At 40.6% G+C, this 22,615-nt stretch overlaps 1 protein-coding gene across 5 annotated transcripts in view; it reads left to right on the top strand.

Annotated features, from left to right (window-relative positions):
- MAPRE3 (microtubule associated protein RP/EB family member 3) overlaps window positions 1–22,615 on the top strand; it is a 47,916-nt gene that overhangs the window by 14,358 nt on the left and 10,943 nt on the right. Inside the window, exons 1-3 of one of the 5 annotated variants that reach the window (XM_072407297.1) lie at window positions 687–873; window positions 7,060–7,103; window positions 12,555–12,682. In XM_072407297.1, the coding sequence (XP_072263398.1) occupies window positions 12,609–12,682 (74 nt within the window). In that variant the 5' untranslated portion in view covers window positions 687–873; window positions 7,060–7,103; window positions 12,555–12,608. Of the gene's footprint in view, window positions 1–686; window positions 874–7,059; window positions 7,104–12,554; window positions 12,683–18,669; window positions 18,825–22,615 lie in introns of those variants that run through there. The other 4 variants (XM_072407298.1, XM_072407300.1, XM_072407299.1 and 1 more) reach the window with 4 other exon arrangements.

The raw sequence follows: 22,615 nt of genomic DNA, 5'->3' as shown, positions 1-22,615 counted from the left end.
ACAATAAATGAGTGTTACCAGAACACAACCAACAAGGTGTTAGCAGCTACTGTTATAGAACAGTTAAAGGCTCTTGTATGACAACCCAGACAACTCCTAAATCTGCTTAATCTGTTATTTACAAGGTTTATACCTCCCCTGACTGAGCCAAATCGCCCATCATTTGTGTCTCACAATCTTCCCGTCGCAGACACTGCAGCTCCTAGTGGGAGGGTTTAAATAATGACAATCCAGAAGGAAGTGGGTGGGGCTAGGTATGACCAGGTGCTGATTGACATACTGCATACCACACCCCCTGCGACATCTTCTCCTCCCACTTAGTACAAGCAGACACAGCCTACATGAGAGTGACAACTCAGCTTTGAATTCAGTAGAAGGGCAGCAGCACCTAATCACAGGAAGCTGCATTCATTGAGCATCGCTGGCAGGATCAACAGGTATTAATGGGACTAAAAAGTATAACTGCACATGCCCTAAGAGTGAAATACCCCAGCATATATTTTGTAATGGGAGGTTAGCTTTGTTTTCTCAGCTTTATACCCCGAGGAAGGCTTCATCTTAAGATTTGGTTGCAATGCACCTTTTGTAGCCCCCACAGAGCATCCATTCTTCTGCCACTTTAAATATCTCTCTACGTTGCCGTCTACGCGTTGTCTTCGCTGCCCTCCAGAGACCGTGCTCAGTGTCAGCGTTACCAGGGACTGGATCTGGTAAACAGACTGACGACTGATGCTATTTCCACCAGCCGTCCTTTTCTGTAAAACACAAAATTGCAGAAGATTTGAGCCTCCTCCTCTTCTCTGCCTTCATCTCCGGCACCGTCATTGCTCCCTGCAGCTCGGCCTTCTTCTCGCAGCGTAGGTGACACTGTTGGTACGTGTGATTCCTCTTTCAGGCCAGAGGACGATGCCAGGGCCTGTGCTGGCAATGCCCACTATTACAAAGTGTCCAGTGCTGGGGTATTGGGGTCAGCGGTGGCACTTTTACACGATAGGAGGGCCCTCACCTGTCCAGCTCGCTATCTGGTATTGAGGCCTGGAAGGTGTTTCTGATAGATGTAACAGATGTGGGCCAGTTTTTGGCAATTCATGCGTAAAAAAGGTGACCCCGGGGTAAAACTTGTTAGTGGTCTGTTATATCTTTATAGGAAGGCTGCACAACTCATGCGATCAGGAAATTTAATTATAGCATGTGGGTTGCTTTGCCAATTAGACTGATTGATGATCACAAGCGGAAAAAATGTACTTACTGTCTGTTTGTTAGATAAATGACTTGATTGATTTTCAATGTACTGGATGTAGGAGATGAACAATCATTGGGTACTGGAAGTCCCTCGCACTCTGTGTTCTGTAAAAGGATTGTTCAGCGGCTGATATACCTACATAGTCCTCCACACCATATCAATCCATTCACCCTCCATTACTGCTTTTTTCATTGGTAAGACAGAGCTGTAGCAAGATTCTGTGATACCTATGAGATAAGGACATCCATACATTCTCCTGCCTGCTTTCAGTCGCTTCTTTCTGATTGAATATCAGGCTGTTTTACTTGGGCAAAGATTTGAAACTTCTTGGTTGTGTTTAAACTTTTGGATCATCATTATGATGCTTGGCCTCAACCATACATGTATTAGTATGTGTTAATATCTTGAATTGGACCTAGAGAGTAGGCGCTGTTACTTTCTGATTGCAACCTGGCTAAAGTCACATGGCCTGTTGTCTCCAAAATGCATGTATGGTGCATTTGCTGCATGCACTGCTATTGACTTCTTTGGGCCGTTGAAGCACTGTCTTTATTTTACATGCAATGCAACATATATAAATATATATATATATACCACTGTAAACAATGGGCTGGCACATGCATAGTGTGCAAAGGGGGTATAACATGCCTGCCAATATAGGGGCAAACTTTGATACCACTTGGAACTTTGCCAGAGAAATAGGGACTGAAAGGCTTGAGGTAGCCACACTTTACACCTGACAGGGCCCCTTAAAAGGCTTCATGAACTGTTTGGGAACTAATTTCGCCCCCACCATCAAAGGGTACCTCTACCAGGGAGGACTTGATAAATATAATCCCTTCTACTAGATCCCATTCCCCCCCCTGCTGTATATCTGCTTACATTTTTTCTGACTGGTCCCATGATCTGCGGGTCCTTTTTTATTTCTTTTCCCAGCAATGAGAGGTCCTTAATGATGTAGAATACACTGATGATGTCTGAAGGATGGATTCTGCATCATATTATGTGTGGCTGTATGGTGACAGCCCCTCAGGGGCAGGTCTATGACATCCTGCACTCCTAGTAAATACTGAGGACCTCTTGTGGTGAACTGAGATTACTACAGGTGGCATCATCAGTAATGAAATAGGGAATATTGCAGTCTGAGCTGCTTTTCTTTTCAATTTTGAAGCTGAATTCTGGGGAAATAAAAATGTTATCCATGCGGTGGGGCTACCTAACAATTGCAAAGTTTAAATGTGTGTTTTTTCTTAGAGTCATGGGTGGACAAAGTGTGCGGTCAATGGGAGCCCCCACAGGGGCTTTAAGTCATTTTGATGGGAGGGTCCCAAGTCAGTTCTGCACAGGGGCCCACTGGCTTCTTCACTGCCAGGTACCAGTAAAAAGCACCTTTACTTGCCTTATTTGCTGCCCCAGCAATCCTCTGGGTTATTAATGGGCTCTCAGTGTCCTCATTGGTCCTCCATTGTATGCAATGACCTCAGAGACTGCAACCTCCAGATGACCTGTCTATGAGGAAGAGAAGGAAGCCCCTGGCACCGAGGATAAGGTAAGTAATAGGGATTTTTGCTTGTACCCTAGGCCAAAGAAAGCATATGGGCCAGTTTACATGTAACCTGGGTTTAACGTCTACTGTAACATGCATTTATTTTAATTATTAACCTAATTTTGGGAGTCCAAAAAACAAAAAACAAAAGGAAAAGTCTCTGATTGTATAGTGCGGCTAAAAGTTGACGTTTCTCAGTGTTGGTAACGGGCTCCGATGTGTGTGAGCGTGGTATAGGGACACACAGGTCACATGACTGACAGGGCAGGTAAACATTGAGCCCTCGTTACTTATTAATACACAGAGGAATGTGCACAGGTATGTCGTTCATTGTATGACTGTGTGGGAGACCTCGGTCAGCCCTTGGTTACCGGTGACTTCTGGGTCCTACAACCAGTCTATAGGTAAATAGTGGGGGAGGATTTTGGTGTGAAATTAAACCTATACTCATTAAACAATTAAATGCACCCATGGAAAGTAAAACTGGACTTGTTATAGTGGGACCAAAGGAACCAAAAAGCCTCCACTGAACCACTACAAAGCCCAGTAGAATTTTCTTAGAACATAAGAACTTTACATACCAGCTAAATTCAGATATAAGAGGATTGGGCCTTATTTTAGGGCAGTGGTAGAACCATGCTATTTATTCCATCATGACCCGGACCAAAGGAACATCTAGAACGGATGCTTTGTTGTCCATCAACAGTGCAAAGTATAGAAAGTATGAAGCTTGAATTCCCTTCCCAATACCTGTACATGGATACATATATGAAATACTGGGAATGTGGTCAGTTGGATACAAATGGATATATAGACTTTTTTTAATTATTTGTTACATATTCAGTCTCTGCTTCCTACACAAAGGTTTTGCTTTACTGCTGCTTTTTGCAATGTTTATCTTTATCTTTTACTCTCTGTGCGGCTGATGTTTTATTTAAGAGATTTCAGAGCTGAACTCCAACCCCTGCAAACCCTTTGCAATGGGGCAATCCCTTAAATGCCTGTTTATGTTCAGAGGGAAGGGGTGTAAGCAAAATATGTTTTCCCCCTGTGGCCAGCTTGCTTCTCCTTCATCTGAGTTATGGTTGGGTTTGTTGTTTATTGTTAGGATTTAACATTGCATACCTTAACTCCTTCTAAAGTTACTATCAACGGGGTGACAACGCTCTTGCCTGATAGCACAGCACAACAGAGTTGTCACCTTGGTAAAGAAAGGGGAAAAGTAACAGATCAGTTGCAGGATCAACAGAAAATAAAACAAGTGTGACATGCTGTGTTTATGTTAGTGCCAGACTGCATCATCCGTGATTTTTGATTTTGCTGATAATTCCATGTTAACCCATGTGAATGGAAGAATCCTGGCAGTGTTATGGTTTATGCGTATATAGAGTTCCATCTGGTGGTAAGTTTGAAAAATGCAAGCTTGTAGTAAAGGAAAAGTCATATAAAATTGATATGATTTACCGTAAACCCTCAGAAAAAAAGGAATGCAGCAACACTACTGGATTTTTTTAATAATTGTATTGTCTAAATATTGCATAAAAAATAATTGTATACCAATCACTATCTAAAAGATTGATATTTGCCAATTATTTAGTTTAATGTGGAACTAAACTCACAGGGCTGACATTTTTGCCCTGTGCTTTATACATTGCATGTAGTAAATGCAAGCAGACCTAGGTAACACCCAAATGTGATGATTGAAAGGGGGGCACGGTAGGACATGGGGGGGCTGTATTTGGCAAATGTTTTCAATCCTGTCCCAGATCTATTCTAGGTTTGTTGGATCACCCAGGTTTCTTTTATGATAGTCTATGGGCTATATGGTGCAGATACCCCCCTCTCTATTCTTATATTATTTTTGCTGGTACGTTTGGTTTGCATGTGCACAAAATGCCCTCCACTGTAAACAACCACCAAATACTGTTGGTTGTATTCCTGAAGATCTTGCAGAATGAACGAATTCACAATAAAAGCAGCTAGAGATGTAAGTGAGGGCTCATTTTCATGCTTGGTAGGAATATGTATTGTGCAGTATTCTTCCCAAAATTGTTTTTAGGCTGGGTGGGTAGAAGCCGTAGGTGGGCGGCACCTCCTTTATTGTTACCTACCTTTGCTGTAACTACCCAAAAACAGCCGGGTGGTTACTAAAAATTGCTGAGTGGTTCGCCCAACTATAAGGGTCTGGGGAGAACACTGATGTGCATATTCCGTATGCAGGTGCGCATTAAAGGGCTATTTTAGTGCTCTCCAGTAATATACAGTACTTTCCTTGATGATCTCTGGCTCTGTATATTGGAAATGGTACCCCAACACCCCTGGCAATGCCCTACCGTGCAATGTGTCATTGTGCACTAGCCAAACTGTGTTTAGGGTCAATTTATGGCCCCTAAATGTTTGTCAACACATCACAGTGTGGTGAATAAAATGCTTCCAAATGACAGATTCTCTTAAATATAAAAGCTGTTAATAAACCCAGAGCATAGTTGATCACCTCTTCTTTCCTGCAGTCTGTGGCTGTGCAGCGCTCCAGGGGCCCCTGTATGTACAAAGGGGCCTTTTCTCAGGGCTGATCAGGGGGTGAGGCCGCTGTGTACTTGCAAAGCTTCAATTTCAAAGCCACATTCTCACCCTTCACTGCTCCTTGTGACAGCAGGAAGCTGGTGGCTTGTAACATTCCCTGTAATTGTCCCTCCTGGGATGCTTTATGGTAATATCTGCTGACATGAAAGCGTTTTGTGAGCCTCTGTGTTTAGTTCATATTCTCCCCCATCTCTCCGCAATCATTCCCTGCCTTGGGCAAAAAGTTCTCCTGAAAAGCTATCGCTTAGCCAAGTGTGGCGTCAAAAGTGCTGTGCCCAAATGTCTTATTCAGTAGGACTGGCTGTGTCACCAGCAGATTAAGGCCGTATATAAGGATACCCAAGGACAGCACTTGTCTGCAAACTGTTTGTATTCAGTAAATTGGACAAGCGTCCAACAAATATACATTTTTTGGGCCATTGTCACTTAAAGGCCCTTCAGCACACCTTGAATGGACATATCGAATGAACATGGCGAGCACACTCTACACCTCACACAGATTTGAACCAGCACCATTTAAATAAATGGATAACCTTTGTACATACACTGGTTAGCCAAAAAATAGTCTTTAAGCCTGTGGGGGCAGTGTTATGATCTGGGGTTCCTTTGGGGACAGTGTTATGATCCTGGGGGCCTGTGGGGGCAGTGTAGTGATTTGGGGTGTGTTTTGATTTGGGGTGCCTGTGGGGCCAGTGTTATGATCTGGGGTGCCTGTGGGGCCAGTGTTGTGATTTGGGGTGCCTTTGGGGGCAGTGTTATGATCTGGGGTGCCTGTGGGGGCAGTGTTGTGATTTGGGGTGTCTGTGGGGGCAGTGTTGTGATCTGGGGTGCCTGTGGGGGCAGCATTGTGATTTGGGGTGCCTGTGGGTTCAGTGTTAAGATCTGGGGTACCTGTGGGGGCAGTGTTATATTTTGGGGTGCCTGTGGGGGCAGTGTTGTGATCTGGGGTGTCTGTGGGGGCAGTGTTATAATTTGGGGTGCCTGTGGGGGCAGTGTTATGTTCTGACTTTCCTTCATTCGGTTAGGTCTGATTCAGCAATGTTATGTGCCCAAAAAATTAGGTCAGTTTCCTGAATATACTGAATGACAAGATTTTTCCCTCAATTATTTTTTTTTTTCCTGATGGCATGGGCATATTCCAAGATGACAATGCCAGGGTCGGGCCGGGATTGTGAAACAATGGCTCAGGGACAGCAGAATCTTAGGCACATGTTAGCAATCTTTGCATGGACAGAATGGGGCACGCCTGTGCTTTTTCATGGTGCTTATCATGATAGGACTTTCAGTCCACAGGAGGGTGGTCAAGTGACTTTTTGGATAGCCCTAATTTCCCCCTCTGACTTAATACTTTGCTGAGTAAGCCGGAGCCTTTAGCTCCAAACATACATAATAGGTAGAGTTTCCAGACATATTTTGATCGGGTATGTTTTGGCCTTACTTACAAATTCCTAGGAGATACATTTATAATAGAAAAGCAGAGACTTCAGTATGTAATAGTTCTACAAAGTCTTCCATGGAATAAGTATTCATTTGGATGAAGTACACCTTTAGAAAATAAGATGGACATTACTATGTTTCTTACATTTCAGTACTTATATATTAGATTTGTAATCATGGCAGTACGATATGATGTCGGTATATGTCGTATATGTCGGTGTGTCTAATTGCAATTGTTTTTCCCCTGCAGGAATTCTTGCTGTCCGGTGACTAGAAGCCTCTATATGCAGAAATGTAAGACTCTTTTTATCTTGTCTCCTCTTTTTTTTATTATATATTATTCTCTATTATTATTGATAATAGTGCTGGTGGTCCTTGATTTTCCCGTGGACACAAAACGTGTTTCCATAAGCTGTGCAAATACTACATACATACCACCTCATGTAACTTATTATCATGTGTTTATAAAATGCACATATACAGTATTACACACCACGTCATGTCGCTTTCTGACTTTTATTGGTATTCTTCTGTATAGCTATTCTAGGTCTCTGACCTTAAAGGTCTTTAAAGTGAACTTTTCATTTTAATTTTAGAATTTTGTATTTTAGGCTGGGGTTAAAAGTAGGGATCACAATTATTACTATTAATGAACAGGATTTATATAGCGCCAACATATTACACAGCGCTGTACAATAAATAGAGTTGCAAACAGATTTAAACAATGACACAGGAGGGGGATAGGACCCATTGTTTTTTGTATATATCACAAATAAATACTGTTAAAATTCAAAAGTTTATTAAGTTACACCTGAAAAAACATCAAAAACATCAAACAGTTTAAATATGTGAAAAGTTAAAAATCTCAATACAGGTGAGACAGGTAAGTACATAGTATTTGTTGTACATAGTTATCAAAAATTGAGTGGTTTCCCTTGGTATCGCTTTTCACAGAGTCTTCTCTGCTTCATCAGACCAATAATAACTAAGATAAATGATGTATATGAATTTCTTCACAATGTATATGTATCTAACAAATACTACATCTTTGTGACTATAATCGTCACCTAAAATAAGGAATATGTATTGTATTACCCATAAACAACAGAACAACCTTGTATTCAAAAAGATTATTGCTTGTAAAGACAAAATTTTAAAGACAAAGATTTAATTATAATTGTTAGTGCCTTAAAAAGAGCTGCAGAATTCCCTAGAAGAAATTATATGGTATTACCCTTTAGTGATAGCGACCATAGCCATATAGTAGAAAGGGATGATATGGTTTTGTCTTTTGAATTTTATCTATATTTAATTGTGGTATATACAAAAAAAAAACAATTTTTGGTGCCATTTTCTTTGTAGGTGGGGGAAGTTGACAAATATATCCGTTACCCTTATTATCCAAAATATTTTGTTTTGTACCCTTTTTCTTGGACCTGATTCATTCATTGGCTCAGCCAACTGTGATTCAGTGTCCAGTGAGTGGCCATTAAATGTCATATTGGACAGAGGATTGGGGGACAGATATGGACAAAGCCATCAAGAAAATCATGTATCAGTACACAAAAAGGGGGCACAGAAGAGGATTTTCTGATTAAAGCGGAATAAAACCCATGAGTATTTGCCTGTCCGTCTTAGGGCTTGGCCATGCTGGGATGACGTAACGCCCGCACAGGAGTTTATTTATTCCCAGCATGCACAGCAAAAGCCAGAATTGCCGCTCAGCTTTTTGACAGATACCCAGCGCGATTAGACAGGTAATAAGTAAGGTTAAACTAATACTAGGATCAGCATACAAAGGGGTAATAGGTATTTTAGAGGGAGGCCAGCAATGACATCTTCCATGAAAAGAAAGTCTAACCAGTTTAGAAGAAGATTTAGAGGCTTATTGTGGTGCAGCCATATAAAAAATATGTAAAATTAAAAAACAACCACCACACTTAATGATGCCCCGCACTGTGATTTGTATTTGTACTCCATGCTTCAGCATTCTAAAAAGAGCACCAGACATAAATGTTAAAAGGACCCGGTCATATGACACCCAGTCACGCTCAGTCACCATGCTCATTGAGGTTTGATGGATGCCCAGCATGGCAAGATATTTATAGAGCCTCTTACCGTAAATCCTTCACAACCTCACTAAACAGTTAAACAGTTCTGGTTCTAAAGGTGGAGATACCGTAGTAACTATTATCTAACATACAGATCACAAAATCCAGAAACCCAGACATTTACCCAATTTTTCTGTCTGCTCACTCCATTTGTAGAATAGCAATCAGCTAAAAAAGTTGCTAATTTAATGAACACCACTATATTGTTCACCTGAGAGTGCCACACTGAACGTTTAGATCACCATAAGCCTCAATGGAGATACGTGGTGCCTGATTGGGTCAAAAGTTAAAATAACAACTGCAACATAAGCCTATGACCACTGATCGGCATTTTTAAATTTGACAATCCTGGGTAAGAAAAATCATCAGTTATTCTATCAGGATAAAATGCTAGCTGTAGTCAATTAGGCTATGGTGATTCAGGCCTTATATAAATCTGAAATTTGAAAAATAGTGATTGGGGAAAAAAGGTGAACAAAGTAGAATTACGTTATATGGTTGCCACTTCTTTGTCAAATTGCCTTATTGACTTTTTGCATATCTTATTTGTTTGTGCTCTGTTCTTCTTGGTGTTGATCTCTATATTTCTACGTATGCTGAAATGCAATCTCAATTCACAAACACAATTATTCTCCTAATGCAATAAATATATTTCAAAAATTCCGCAAAGTTTTAGGTCAGTTAGGTTCTTCAGTGGTAGGGCACCATTGATTTTCTTATTTTCTTATTCATGATCTGGTTAAAGCTGCCTAATATTTGTTATCTGTATGATCACGGTTATAAGATAGTTTATTACTTCCACATATTTATCTTTAAAAAGTTTGCCCTGGCTTTACACTATCTGGCCATCAAATATTAGTACAAAAGTTTTCTTTTACTTTTAGATAAAAACTTTTACATTTAACTTATAACAGGTATACAAACACTCTCCATCCATCTGATACTGGCCCGGCCCATTTGTCAAACTTCAAAACTCTTTGTGGTCCCTGAGTCAAAAAGTTTGCCCTGATGTAGCCGGGAGTTTTGGTAACTTGGAAGAGTCCAAAAGTCCAACTGCTGCTGTCCGTTAACTACCTGACCTCATATACTCAGCAGACAGTATAGGAAACAAATATTCTCATCTATCAGTGAAAGTGTGGTTTTTGTTGGTGTCATTTCTATTCTTGGAAGCTTCCATAGATTCTCAGTTACATCGCCTCATTTACATATTTTCTTGCCTCAGGTCTCATGACTTCTCTCCGTCTTTTTATAACAATATAATGATGTATCACAGACACCTCTCACTTTAAATTTTTGTTACATTCAAAATTGGGGAAAAAATGTCCATCAAGTCCAACCACAATTTCTAAATTTTTAGATTTACCAACTTTCTAGGGTCAGACAATAAAGTTATTTTTTCTATGGTATGAGAAAGGAGGGAAATAAAAAAGGTAGGAACTTTCCAATTAGTTTTTGCTTTATACATTTTTGTAGTTTTGGAATGCCAAAACCACAGGAAAGATTGAAAGCACTTTGAACCTCCCAACCACCAATCCACGATTCAAGGAAAAATCCTTTCTTATCCCTACCTCAGTCTCATTCCATGATACTCTCTAGTGTAAAGACCCACCTTGGCAGTTCTAGACTCTGCTTACAGGTCTTGCCCTTGTTGTGATGTTACCATGCAGCCACTGGAATCTTGTGTATGGACCCAATGGAAAGTGTCAATGTCAGGGTGAAATGTAGGCATGTGAAAGACCTTCCCACTCTGCAGATCAGAATATAAAAGACTTTGCTTGTAATGTGGCAACAGATTTTGGTGAGTATTTAGGGAGTTAAATTGGTTTATGTAAATACTGGGGGATCAGCTAGAGGGGGTATTGGTGTATTGTATGGGAAAGGTGCTAGAATTTAAAGCTGAAGCAAACATAAATAAAACCCCCTTGATCGCCATTATGTGTTCTTTAAAACTATGTATTTAGTTGTAATTGCAAGTAGTATAAGATCCTGATCATGACATGACATGTCAGGTGAATTGGGTACCACTTACAATATATGGCACCACAGCACGCCAATGCAAGTAATGTGCATTACAACACATTGCGGTACTGTACCTGTATTGTTACAGGAGTGTACTGAGCCAAATGGGTTCTTACTCCTGTAAGGAAGTTACTTTGTGGAAGGATTTAGATTCACACATGCTTACATTAGTGTCCTCTACAAAGCTGATGATGGCCATTAATTTTGCACCAATAATGAGAAATACAACTCTGAAGACTGCCCAAAAAATGTAGGCAGAGCACAAAGGCTAGTGCCTAAAATTCCCCATAAATTCCCTACAGCTGATCTTTCCCCATTATTGACTTACTATGCCTTGATATGCACTGTGTCCTTATGTGAAGATAGCGGTGATGGTAGAGGCAAGGCAGGTACCATGGTCTCCAAACAAAGAGAATTGTGAACAGTACAAATCATAGTCGAATCTAGTGAGGTAACAATGTCTTAGATGATTTCACACTGAAGATACATGAGAATGTACTGAATGTACAGGAGTGCCTAGACACACTCAGATGCCAGAAAACACTTCTATTTTTCAGGAGAAATTCCAGACTAAAGGTACATTTTATTGGTTCTTCATAAGAGTAATTGACATTTTCAGATGTTACCTAGAGCATAGCAAATATTTACATATTTATGTTTTCTACACTGAGATCCTACTCATGAAATCATGAAGACAGCAATGACAACGTGAGCTTTGCATTAATTTTTTTGTACAAAAAAATGTTTCTGAAATGTTTCCTAAGGGAATATTTATTAAAAATGATAAATTAGCTAAATTTTGCCAGTTTCGTCCTGGGCAAAACTTTGCGCGTTAAAAAAAAAACCTTGATATCTTCATTATTAGGATCTGTTGGTTTTATCCTGTGTCAGCTTCTTTTCACTGTACATTATTACTTGTGCAGAAGTGATTCCCTACTTATTTTACCACTATCATCAAAACAATATGCGTTGGGTACTTTAGATAATAAGGGTCACCCACTAAAACTTAGTCTAGTATTGTTTCAGGCCAAGCAGCGAGCCACTTAGGGGTGGCAGTTAGCTATATAATATATCAGTGGTCAACTGCTTCCATTATTTCCTTCATGGTGATACCAGTGAAACCCTAATAATACAATAGTAACACCAAAAATTCAGTAACTTCAGGTGACTTTAGATGACTGGAACACGTTGCCTTTGTTGCTGAGATTGATTGCCATTTTTCAGAAACTGATCTGGAAATGCTTTGGATGTGTAGACAGCAACAACCTACGTCCTTCTCCATCTCAAGTGTCACTCAAGCATCCAGTGCCAGAGGTGAACCAGGTCCACAATATACTGCAAATAGCCCACCAAAAAAAAATTACAAACCTATGCCTATTGGTAATGTTGTGGAAAGAGGTGTTTTTACCACGTGGTAATGAAAAGAAATGTTGGAATTCAATTATTTTTCCAATAAATGAGAACTTTGTTCAGTATTCTGGTCAGGCAGTTTTTAAGAAGAGGTCATACATAGACTCTTTTAGATGAATAAATAGAAAAGATCGGTAGCAATAAGTGTGCAATGTAAACATTACTTAGAGTTCTGTAGGTCACCACTGTTTTTTTAACTCTATAGAGTCCTCTGGGTGGCGCCAGAACCCAGCTTGGAGGTCACCAATCAGGTGTCATCATGAGCACTCACTCTTCATCTTCTTCCGGCCATACATTTCCAAAGTGGAGGAATTCTTCTGGATCACCAGTCAGGTGCACTATATTCAGAACCAGCTGCCCTGCATGAACCTGTGTGACCTGCTCGTGTTCAGCTATAGCCAGCTGATTTGTGTGGAATTCCTGTATTTTCTTTCTGTTTAGAAGTAGCAGAAGATGTACGGGTCTCTTGTGTTAGCTCTGTGTTCAGGAACACCCAGAGTAATGTGGTCAGAGAACTGTGTTCAGGAACACCTGGAGGGATAGGTGTGTAAATGCCTGGATTGACTTGTTCAGGTACCTGTATTACACCCAGACTGACTTTTTTAGTTGTCAGTGTTAGGTGTTGGAATTAGTTTTTCAGAAAGCTTTTCATTACATTTTTAAGAACACCTGTGCTGATTTCAGGTAGCTATCTGAGAAACAAATACTGACTTGGGATGATTGATATACTTTACGTCTTCAGCAACACCTGGATTGACACGATAATGTTATTAGCTAAGGAACACCTGGGCTGGTATATAATTTACCTGTTCAGCAACACCTAGACTGACTTGTTCTGGTAACTAGTTGATGAACAACCACATACACCTGGTCAAAGACCTGAATTTTACCTGTTTATGAGTACAGTATGACTTGTTTATATATGAGGAACATCCAGAGTCGCATGGTGAGAGAGCTGTGATTTACCTGTTCAGTGACACCTGGACTGACATGTTCTTTTAGCTAGTTGAAGGACATCTGATAAAACCTGGACAAAGAACTGTTAAGTTGTGACATTTATAATTAGGAATGTATGAACTGATTTATTTAGATGTCGGTGTTTTATATTATGAAGAATGATTGGAATTGTTCACTAATTGAACATTATAAGGTGTCATTGGAGAATAAGGTCACCTTTGGAGAATTTTTATATACATATTAGGTAACAGTTATATACATACTGGGCAACAATCAGACTGGCATTTTTCCGTTTTAGCACCTATTCAGGAATACCCAGACCCAGAACTATCTTATTAGGGTTGTTATAATTAACCTTAAACAATCTTATTGGTAGAGCAGGCATTGACTTCTTGGTAGGGACCTGGTTGACCAGTTGATTTGCACATTTTTATTTCTTTCTGCATCCCTATTGGGAATAGATTAGGATTAGGTATACAAACTGTAATCAGGTGCCTGGACTAATTCAATACATGGACTGATTTGGACCAGGAACACTCAGACCGACCTTTATTTGTAATATACTTGTGGAACAAGAAGTGTATTTTTTTAGTTATGGAACTTTATTACACGTCTCCAGGAAAAAACAGAAAGACAGTTTTAATCCTGACGAGAATTACTAGTTAATGGTTTTCTTGACCTCTTAGATCTCCTGGGTGGTTTTCCTTAAATCTGATGTCTGTGTGTCTTGCCCATTTGCTTGGACCACCATGTTCAGCGTCATTATCTGTATCATTTCATCAGTCAAAGTGTCTTGCTTCTGTATTCTGTGCTTATCCATGTGTTTTTATGCAGCAAAGGACTGGCACATTACTCCTTGGCTGGATTGGCTGATTTGTTGCTGCTTTAGAGTTCTGCAGAAAGAAAATTCACATTAATGTGTTCTGGTTGTATTCCAAATGTTTGGCACGATGGTGTATTATAAGTTAAGTATCTCCCGTTCTAATCATTATGCAGACTTGGTGTGTCTGTGTGTTGGGATGGAATACAAAGTGCTTTTGCGTTGGCATCCCTTGACATGTGACACAACCAATATTTTTTTCAGATTCAGACAGGACACATATTGCTTAATGAGCATTCTTAGTAATAAGCCTTTAATTTGCTGTTTTTAGAAGTTTTTATACTTATATTATAGATTTTTTTCCACCTATATTGGAGGCTCCTTCAAATGATGAGTTTAAAGGTTTACAGTGACATATATTGTTGATGTTACAGCATTAAGTTTGCCACCTGCACATGTACACCTGACAGCCCACTGCTTGGTTCATAATCTCCTTCCACCGCCATCGGATTTGATTACCAAAAAAAAACACTGCTCAACTTCTTGTTAAAATGTTTCAACCAATAGGACCACTATGATCTAATTGGCACCCAGTGAGTGCTCATTCCGATTTCCCTGCATGCAAATTTGCTTCTATTCTACCTTCTCCAATACCAGTTAGCCTGCTCACCACTTTTACAATGGCACCACTGCCACAGTGACCTATCATTATAAAGAAAAGAAACAGCCATTATCCAATAAGGCCTGAACCTTTGTTCCCTGTCTCCTATTTGTTGTGTGAAAGAGCCAACCAAAATCCATCAAGGAGCGTGGCCGATGTGGTTGAGTATTTATTGCTACGCAGCAGCAGGAGCCTCATCTAATTTGGCCCTGTGTCTGCATTGTCCAGATGCTAGTTTTATGGTTAAGGGGACCTATAGCCGAAGGGAGTGGCCAGCAACCGGTGGTCCGTGGCTTTTGCCGGTGCGCCCCCAGCAGGGTCCTTCTCCTGACCGTGGGTGAAAGTTCACACATTCAGGGTGGTGGGTTGTGTCCAGAGACTCGGACCTGTGATGGGAGATTGGCGGGTTCTGGCATGATGACATCACTCTGCTGGAAGTTTTTCCCCTTTGAGTGACATGCATGGTTGGGAGTCTTTAAATTTAGTGGTCCATGAGCTACAAAAGGTTGGGGACCACTGGCCTTAGGTGTGGTCAAGAAAACAATTGACCTGATTTATTAAAGCACTCCAAGACTGGAGAAGATTGACTATCATGGGAGAACCTGGATGATCCAACAGACCTGGAAGATATTCCCTAAAAATCATTGGCTTTTAGTTGTTAAATGTTTTCAATCCTGGGCTAGATGTATTCCAGATTTACTAGATCACCCAGGTTCTCCCAGGATAGTCTATCTTCTCCAGTCGTGAAGAGCTTTAATAAATCAGGCCCATTGTCTGGATGGCATCTTTGGAGCCACCACTCAACACAGAGGTCAAAAATTGCCATCCTTTTCTTTAACTCATTCATCCTAAACTTGAGATTCATTTTCATTTCACTTATCATTCAAGATCAGTTCTAATTTTGTGTAAATGTGTCTGACAGGTTGTGATCACTGTGAATAATTAAGTTATTTATACAATGAGAAAAATAAAGAGACAGATCATCTGACAATTGGATTGTAGAGGGACAGGGGAGTTCCAAGTTTCCTGGCACTGCTGATAAAGCCAGAAGTGCACAGAGTGGTGCAGAATTATTTATTTTTTTATTAAAACATTTTATTGAAAGATGTTTCAATAAGTAACATTAATAACAGAATAACAATCAGGGTTACAACAAATACATTAACACAAAATACACAGATATTTAGAATAACATACGTAAAATCTAACAAAAAAAGAAAACAAAAAACAAACGTGAAAATACACATGGATAATATGGAAGAAAGAAAAATAATTACACCGTCTTGTTACCAATGTCAGAAATGTTCTACTCACATATCATCTATACCGCAGGGGAATCAATTTCTAACGTTCGCAAAGCATACCAAGAGGTATGTTCAAAAATACACATAATCTGACGCTTTATTGAAGGAGCCTGGGTCTGTATGTAGGATTCCCATGGTTCAAAAAATTTCACCACCTTAGTTTCCTTATCCATGCAGATGCCGTGCAGAATTATTTTAATGAATAAAAGAAAAGTGGAGCTATGTCTGTGCTCAGTGCCAGATATTTGCTGATCTGTCAAAGGTGGAGGATTACTGATCTGGAGCAGTGACAAAGGTAAAGCTTTGTACCACCTGGACAGTGAGATCTTCCTGGTGATCTCTCTTCCCTGCAGTGATTGGAAGTTACTTCTTCTCTTAATAATAATAATAATAATAATAATAATATTAATAATATTAATAATATTACACTTCCAGTTACTGTTGCTCCATCTCGTGGATATTTCCGAGCTTAGAGATGAGGTTACAGATGGCTAGAAGCGCTCAAGGTGCAAGGCTCTGCCAATATCCAACATTGTACAATCCATTCTGCTGCTACACTTACGTGTACACGTTGGTATAGATGCCAAAGTAGCAGCAGCATTCTAAATAACTCCTCTGAAATCTCAAGTATGAAAACATGGTTGTTAGTATAGGAACATTGGGTGCTGTGACATACTGTACAATACTGCTATCAAGGATCAGAATGCACCCTTGTAATAGGGTGATGTGATAGACTTGCTCAGTGTAATATGCTGGTTGTGTTAATAAACTCTATTTATATAGCACCAACCAATCATGCAGCGCTGTACAATGAAGATGACAAACCTGCATACAAGTAGAAACAGTGACACAGAGATAGGAGAGGACCAGAGACCATAGAGCTTGCAATCTAAGTGGTGGAGGAGAGTCGCATACAATGGGAGAGAAATGTGTAATGATGGCTAGTTAGTGATGGGTAACTAATTAGGCAGATGAAAAGTTTAAAAGAGAGGGTTTAAGGACTAAAGGTAGGTGAAAGGCTAATAGGGCTATTGATGGAGTTCCAGAGAGTGTGGGCTGCACTAGAGAAATCTTGAATCCATGCATGGGAAGAGGTTTTACACATACATTTGCGTATCAGAGACAGGTGCAGTGTAACATCCTGCTATCTCATATAAAAAGTAATATGTTTGTATTAGATGAAAACACTGTGATATTTTAGTACTATGAGCAGGCACATTGTAGCATTCCACTATCAGAGGCTAACAGTGTAATATGTCCTTACCATGGACTGGCACTGTGTAATATATTACTGTCTATGATTAATAGAGGGCAATATATGCAATAGAGTGTAATATATTGAAATATAGCAGTGTACTATGCCATTATCACTGATGGGCAATGTGTTGCTATCAATGACTGGAGCTCCACAGGATGTTGGTTTTATGAACTGTTCTCCCCGGCCCCTTTCAGCTGGGTGCACCACCCGGCACTCTTCTGGAACCACCCAGGTATTTTTAGTTGTTACTGAAAAGTTGGGTCACAATACAGGGGCACTGGACAGTTGAGGCATGATACAAAGATGATGGAAAAGTGGGAAATAACAAGAGGGTGGGTGTTAGAAAATTGGAAAAAATATCGGGGGTGGTAGAAAGCTGAAAAAGGTATAGGGGGGTACTGGATTCCAAATGGGAACACTAAATTTGTCACGTGTTGCCCGTCTCCTTTTTGACCACCCACCTACAGATTCTTTCCACTCAGCTAAAGAATATTTCTGGGGGGAACACTGTGTAATATTATGTTCTCAGTGACTGGTCTATTGTGTTGTGTTGGCACCGTGTAATATATGGGTTGTAATGGCCCATACCTGGAGAGGTAACTTGCTGCCCTCAGGCTGCCACAGAATGAGAACCTGCAATATGCTGCTATTTGACTGGCACAAAGTCAAGATCTGTTTTATGCTTCTATCAGATTGGCACATAGTAAAAAAATTGTAGTATATTTCCATCAGGGTGGCACAAAATGAGAACTTGAAATATGATATTACCAGGCTTGTAATGTGGTAATGTGGTATATTACTATTAGACTGGCACAAATTCATTGCCTTTAATATGCTGCTGGCTTAAAAACTTTATAGTTCATTTTTATCAGGTTGGCACAGAATTAGGACCTGTAGTAAATTACTATCAGTCTGGCACATAATGAAGACTTGTAATACATTTCCATCAGGTTGGCACAGAGTGAGAACCTGAAATTTGTTATGATCAGACTGGCAAAAAGTGAGGACCTATAATGTGTGACTATCAGGCTGGCACATAATGAAGACCCATATGTGGTTTATTTCCATCAGGTTGGCACAGAGTGAGAACCTGAAATTTGTTACACTCAGACTGGCAAAAAGTGAGGACCTATAATGTGTGACTATCAGGCTGGCACATAAGACCCATATGTGATTTATTTCAATCAGGTTGGCACAGAGTGAGGACCTGTAGCATTCTGCCATCAGGCTGGCACAGAGTTGGTCAGTGTGTTGCTAGGACCCCTCCCTCCTCTCTAGTCTGTTCTCTCCTCTCTCTTGCTATATTCAGTTCAGCCAGACGTCAGTGTACCACTCCATCCTCTGCATACTGCAGCTGAGCCTCCTCCACACCCAATGCCCTCCCCACTCCTGCCCTCCCGAGGCCGCTGCAGCACTGAGGAGCATCGAATTATCCCCTTCAGGAAGCACGTTGTCAGGGAGGAGCGATGGTACAGGTAGGACCTTCTTAGCCTGGCAAGGTGCCCCCCTTTGGAAGTGTCACCTGTATTGTGTGGGCTGATTTCCCTCTCTGCAGAGTGATTTTCATTACCAGAAGATGCTGCATGCAGAGGGAGCATAAAAACCTAAGCATGGCACTGCAGGAAAAAAATAAGTCCTCCTGCCCAGACTTTTCTCATATCACAATGGTTCATTTTTGTGTCCCAATGGTTGATGATGAACTAGTCCCAGCAAGATATGCCGGGACCACTGGTGTGATTTATTCAGCGTGATTTATCAGATTATTTCTGGCCACCTCTCAAACAGTTCTCCTTGAAATGTTCATGTTTTCTTTAAAGGGCCAGTTCACCCAAAAGTGACATTTTTGTTTCATAGAAGTTGTAGTGTTGAACTGCCAAGTAATGTTTTAGATCTCTCATGGACTGTTTGTGAGATTCCTGCACTGGTCACTGATCTGCACACCTTACCACCTCTGCACTGAATTCCAAAATCTAAAAATCTGCTGTGCCCATTGAGGGGCTGCTGGATTCCTCGTGCTGTATTGCTGGCTTTAAATACAAGCTATGCCCATTATGGTGGGCATCCACATTCCCTGTGCTGTGTTCCTCAATTTGCATCCCCATTGTGACCATTAAGAGGAGCTTCCACTATCACTGTGCTGTGTTCCTGGGATTGCACACCTGCTGTGCCCATTACCATGGTCCTGGGCTGGGGTTTTCGGGTCTAAAAACATGTTGTGTCCATTGAGCAATTCTTGTGCCATGTTCCTGGCTTGAAATGACATTAATATGGGCATTTATTCTTTCTGTGGTAAATCACTCAATCTGCTTTCCTGCTGTGCCCATTATGATGGGCTACCACTATCTCATAAATCTGCACATTATGAGGAGTTCTTACAACTAAGGGTCCCCTACCAACCCTGGACTGAGGTCCTAAGTCAGTACACCTACTGTGTCCATTTTGTGTAGCTTCCACCATTCCTGTGCTGTGTTCCTGGGTCTGCACTCCTGTCATGCCCATTACGAGGGTCTCACATTATCCCTGCTAATTTTCAGAAATTAAATTATGTAGAATGCAGAAGCACCCCATTTCAGATGAGAAGAGAGTCCTAAAGTACGTGGGAAGACCTTTCCAGTGGAATCTCCCAGATATTGAATCAAAACTCCAAAAGTTTTGGAGAAAAGTCCTTGCCTGTAGCTAGGAGTTTAGAGGGAGAGGTCTTTTTCTGGTAGATGTCCCTAAAAAGGGTCTATTCACACCAGCTAGTTGCATCACATATCAATGTAAACAAAGCGTGGACCCCAAATGCATAGCTCCCTGAACGCTCTGCCATTGTCTCAGTTGGAACACTGGGACCCTGGCCAGCGTCCTTATAAAGAATATTCCTGAGCAATGTGTGTGTGGGCACAACTGGTCTCCACTAGGGGCTCATGTGAAAGGTGACAACACAGTAGAGCAGACTGGAATACAGTAGTCACCCTACAACCTATTAGTTCTACATGGCAGTATCACCAGATATTTGATTGAATTCTGTAGGTTAAAATAAATTAAAAACAAATGTTGAAATTATAATAAAGAAAAATACCAGATTGTATTCATGGGGTTTACATTTACTTAATGGGAATAATTGTTTCAGCTCCTTCTACTCATTCCTTGTAATATGAAATAGCAAAATGTCGGTTTCCATTTTAAAGACTGCAGTGGGAAAAAACATGAAAGTGTTTGTATTTTGGTCATGTTATGTATAGAAGGTTGGAGCAGGATTCTGTGTTATATAATCTCCCGTCCCCTGTGTACAGCTGCTTTCCATCATCTCACAGAGCCAAGTCTTCATAAATAAGGCACGAGTAACCTAATTCCCACCAACACGATCATTTTCCAGAAGGCAGAGTGTCAGTAAGAAACCTATGTACACCCAAGCCCCTAAAGCCCATTTCTGGGCAAATATCAACACCCTGTTTACCCCCTCCAACCCATAGGGCATGTTTTTTTTTCTATCTTGTGATGGAATATATACCAACCTATATCCACCTTCCAGGTACTTCGGTAGTCTAATTTTTGGGTACGGGGTCTGCCAATCTAGTTCTACAAAAATGAACCCCCATTTGCTCCCCTCTAACCCATACGGCATGTTTTTTTCCTATCTTGTGATGGAATATACTAAACCTTGTTTTTTTCCCATCTTGTGGAATATTTACTAATCTAAAGCAATTTTCAGGTACACCCCCCTCTTGCCCCCTCTAACCCATACCACATGGTTTTCCCTACCTTATGGTGGAATATATACTCAACTAAACGGGCCTTTCAGGTCCCTCACCAGTTTTGCTTCCGGTGGCACCAACGCTGCAGTTATATGTCGCCATTGCCCAGTACCCTAAAGGCCCCTTAAATGACAAAAGACTCTTGTTACTAAGAGGACCACACCACAGGGCAACTTATAGGGAGTAATAGAAAGTATGCACAAGCACTGATGTGGACACCTGGAGAAGGTGCTGTGCAGGTGACCCGTGGCTGGGGTATTAGTGCCTGGGATCAGTTAGAGGGGGTTAATAATGTCCCAGACAGAACTAGTAGAACTTTTCTGGAAAATTTAAATGGTCCACATGCAAATACAGACAGCCTAGGAACACCCAATTCTTAAAATGTTCCCTCCTCCCAGGAGCTAGCCTTCTACATTCATCAGGACTCAGTACTGAGAATCAAAATAAGGGAAAGGTAAAGCAGATTGAATGTCTGCTTCAAGCAGGGTTCATGCTGCGATCTAAATAATAATTCCTAAATTACAATTATTTGGGCATTCCTAATAAATATACATCTTGGTCTTCTTATTTGGAGTGAGTTACTTTATTTTTAATGGTTTATGGATTACAGATACCTATAGGCTCATTGGAATATCAAATAAACGGGTTAGTTTAGCAAATAATTGACTCTGGTTGGTTTGTACTAAACCCTAGGTCATTCAAGGTATGTACAGATCCTGACCTAAAGTTGAACTCGCCCCCCGTCCCCACCACTCCTGTTTCTAAAACATACCTATTGGTCTGTCTGCTTCTAAAACATGGAGGGAGTGGGTACTGTATAGCACAGTAATGGTAACAGAAAAGGTTTAGGCTTCAAAAGAACTTTATCTGCTGATTCCTCTGCATGTACTCATTGCATTGGCGTGGGTTTTTTATTACTGACGTCATCCACAGGTTTTACATGTTTCATATTCCTAATGAGGCCGAGCTAGGTTTGTGACAGGTTCACTTTAATCGAGAAACACTTACTGTTATATTCAAATGTTGGTTTTTATATACTATAACTGTTTGGAAATGCCTTTAGAGATGGTATTGTAATTTATTGTCTCTGGCCCTTTAAACAGAGGTGAATTGGGAGCAGAGATAAAAATTCATTGCTCCAGTTTAGCGTAATTCAGCAGCATTAACTGGAAATTGTTGCCAGCTTCAATCCCGGAGGAGAAGAGTCGGTACAATGCGGTGTTATGTAATTGTCTGCTCTTATGTAACACATGCTGCAGATCCAATGACGCCTGAGATTCTGATGGCATTCCTTTACTACAGCAATGATCCCTCCGTAAAAGGAAGAATTTAAAGGAGTCCTCTGAGATTAGTGGACCAGTGAGGGATTACATTCTAGAATCTCTAATGGGGTATCTGTGAGCCTTCCACCTCTTTTATGAATCATCACAGAGGCAAAAAAAACATCGGGTTAGTTATAGAGATTTACACTTACTTGACATATTAGTATCATCATGTTGTTTTTATTAGTCTGCATTTTTATAGCT

Source organism: Pyxicephalus adspersus, chromosome 4 (genome assembly GCF_032062135.1).
Source record: "Pyxicephalus adspersus chromosome 4, UCB_Pads_2.0, whole genome shotgun sequence".
In the NCBI taxonomy this organism is placed as follows: domain Eukaryota; kingdom Metazoa; phylum Chordata; class Amphibia; order Anura; family Pyxicephalidae; genus Pyxicephalus; species Pyxicephalus adspersus.
Note: the sequence above shows the minus strand (reverse complement) of the source record. Positions and strands in the feature narration are given on the sequence as shown.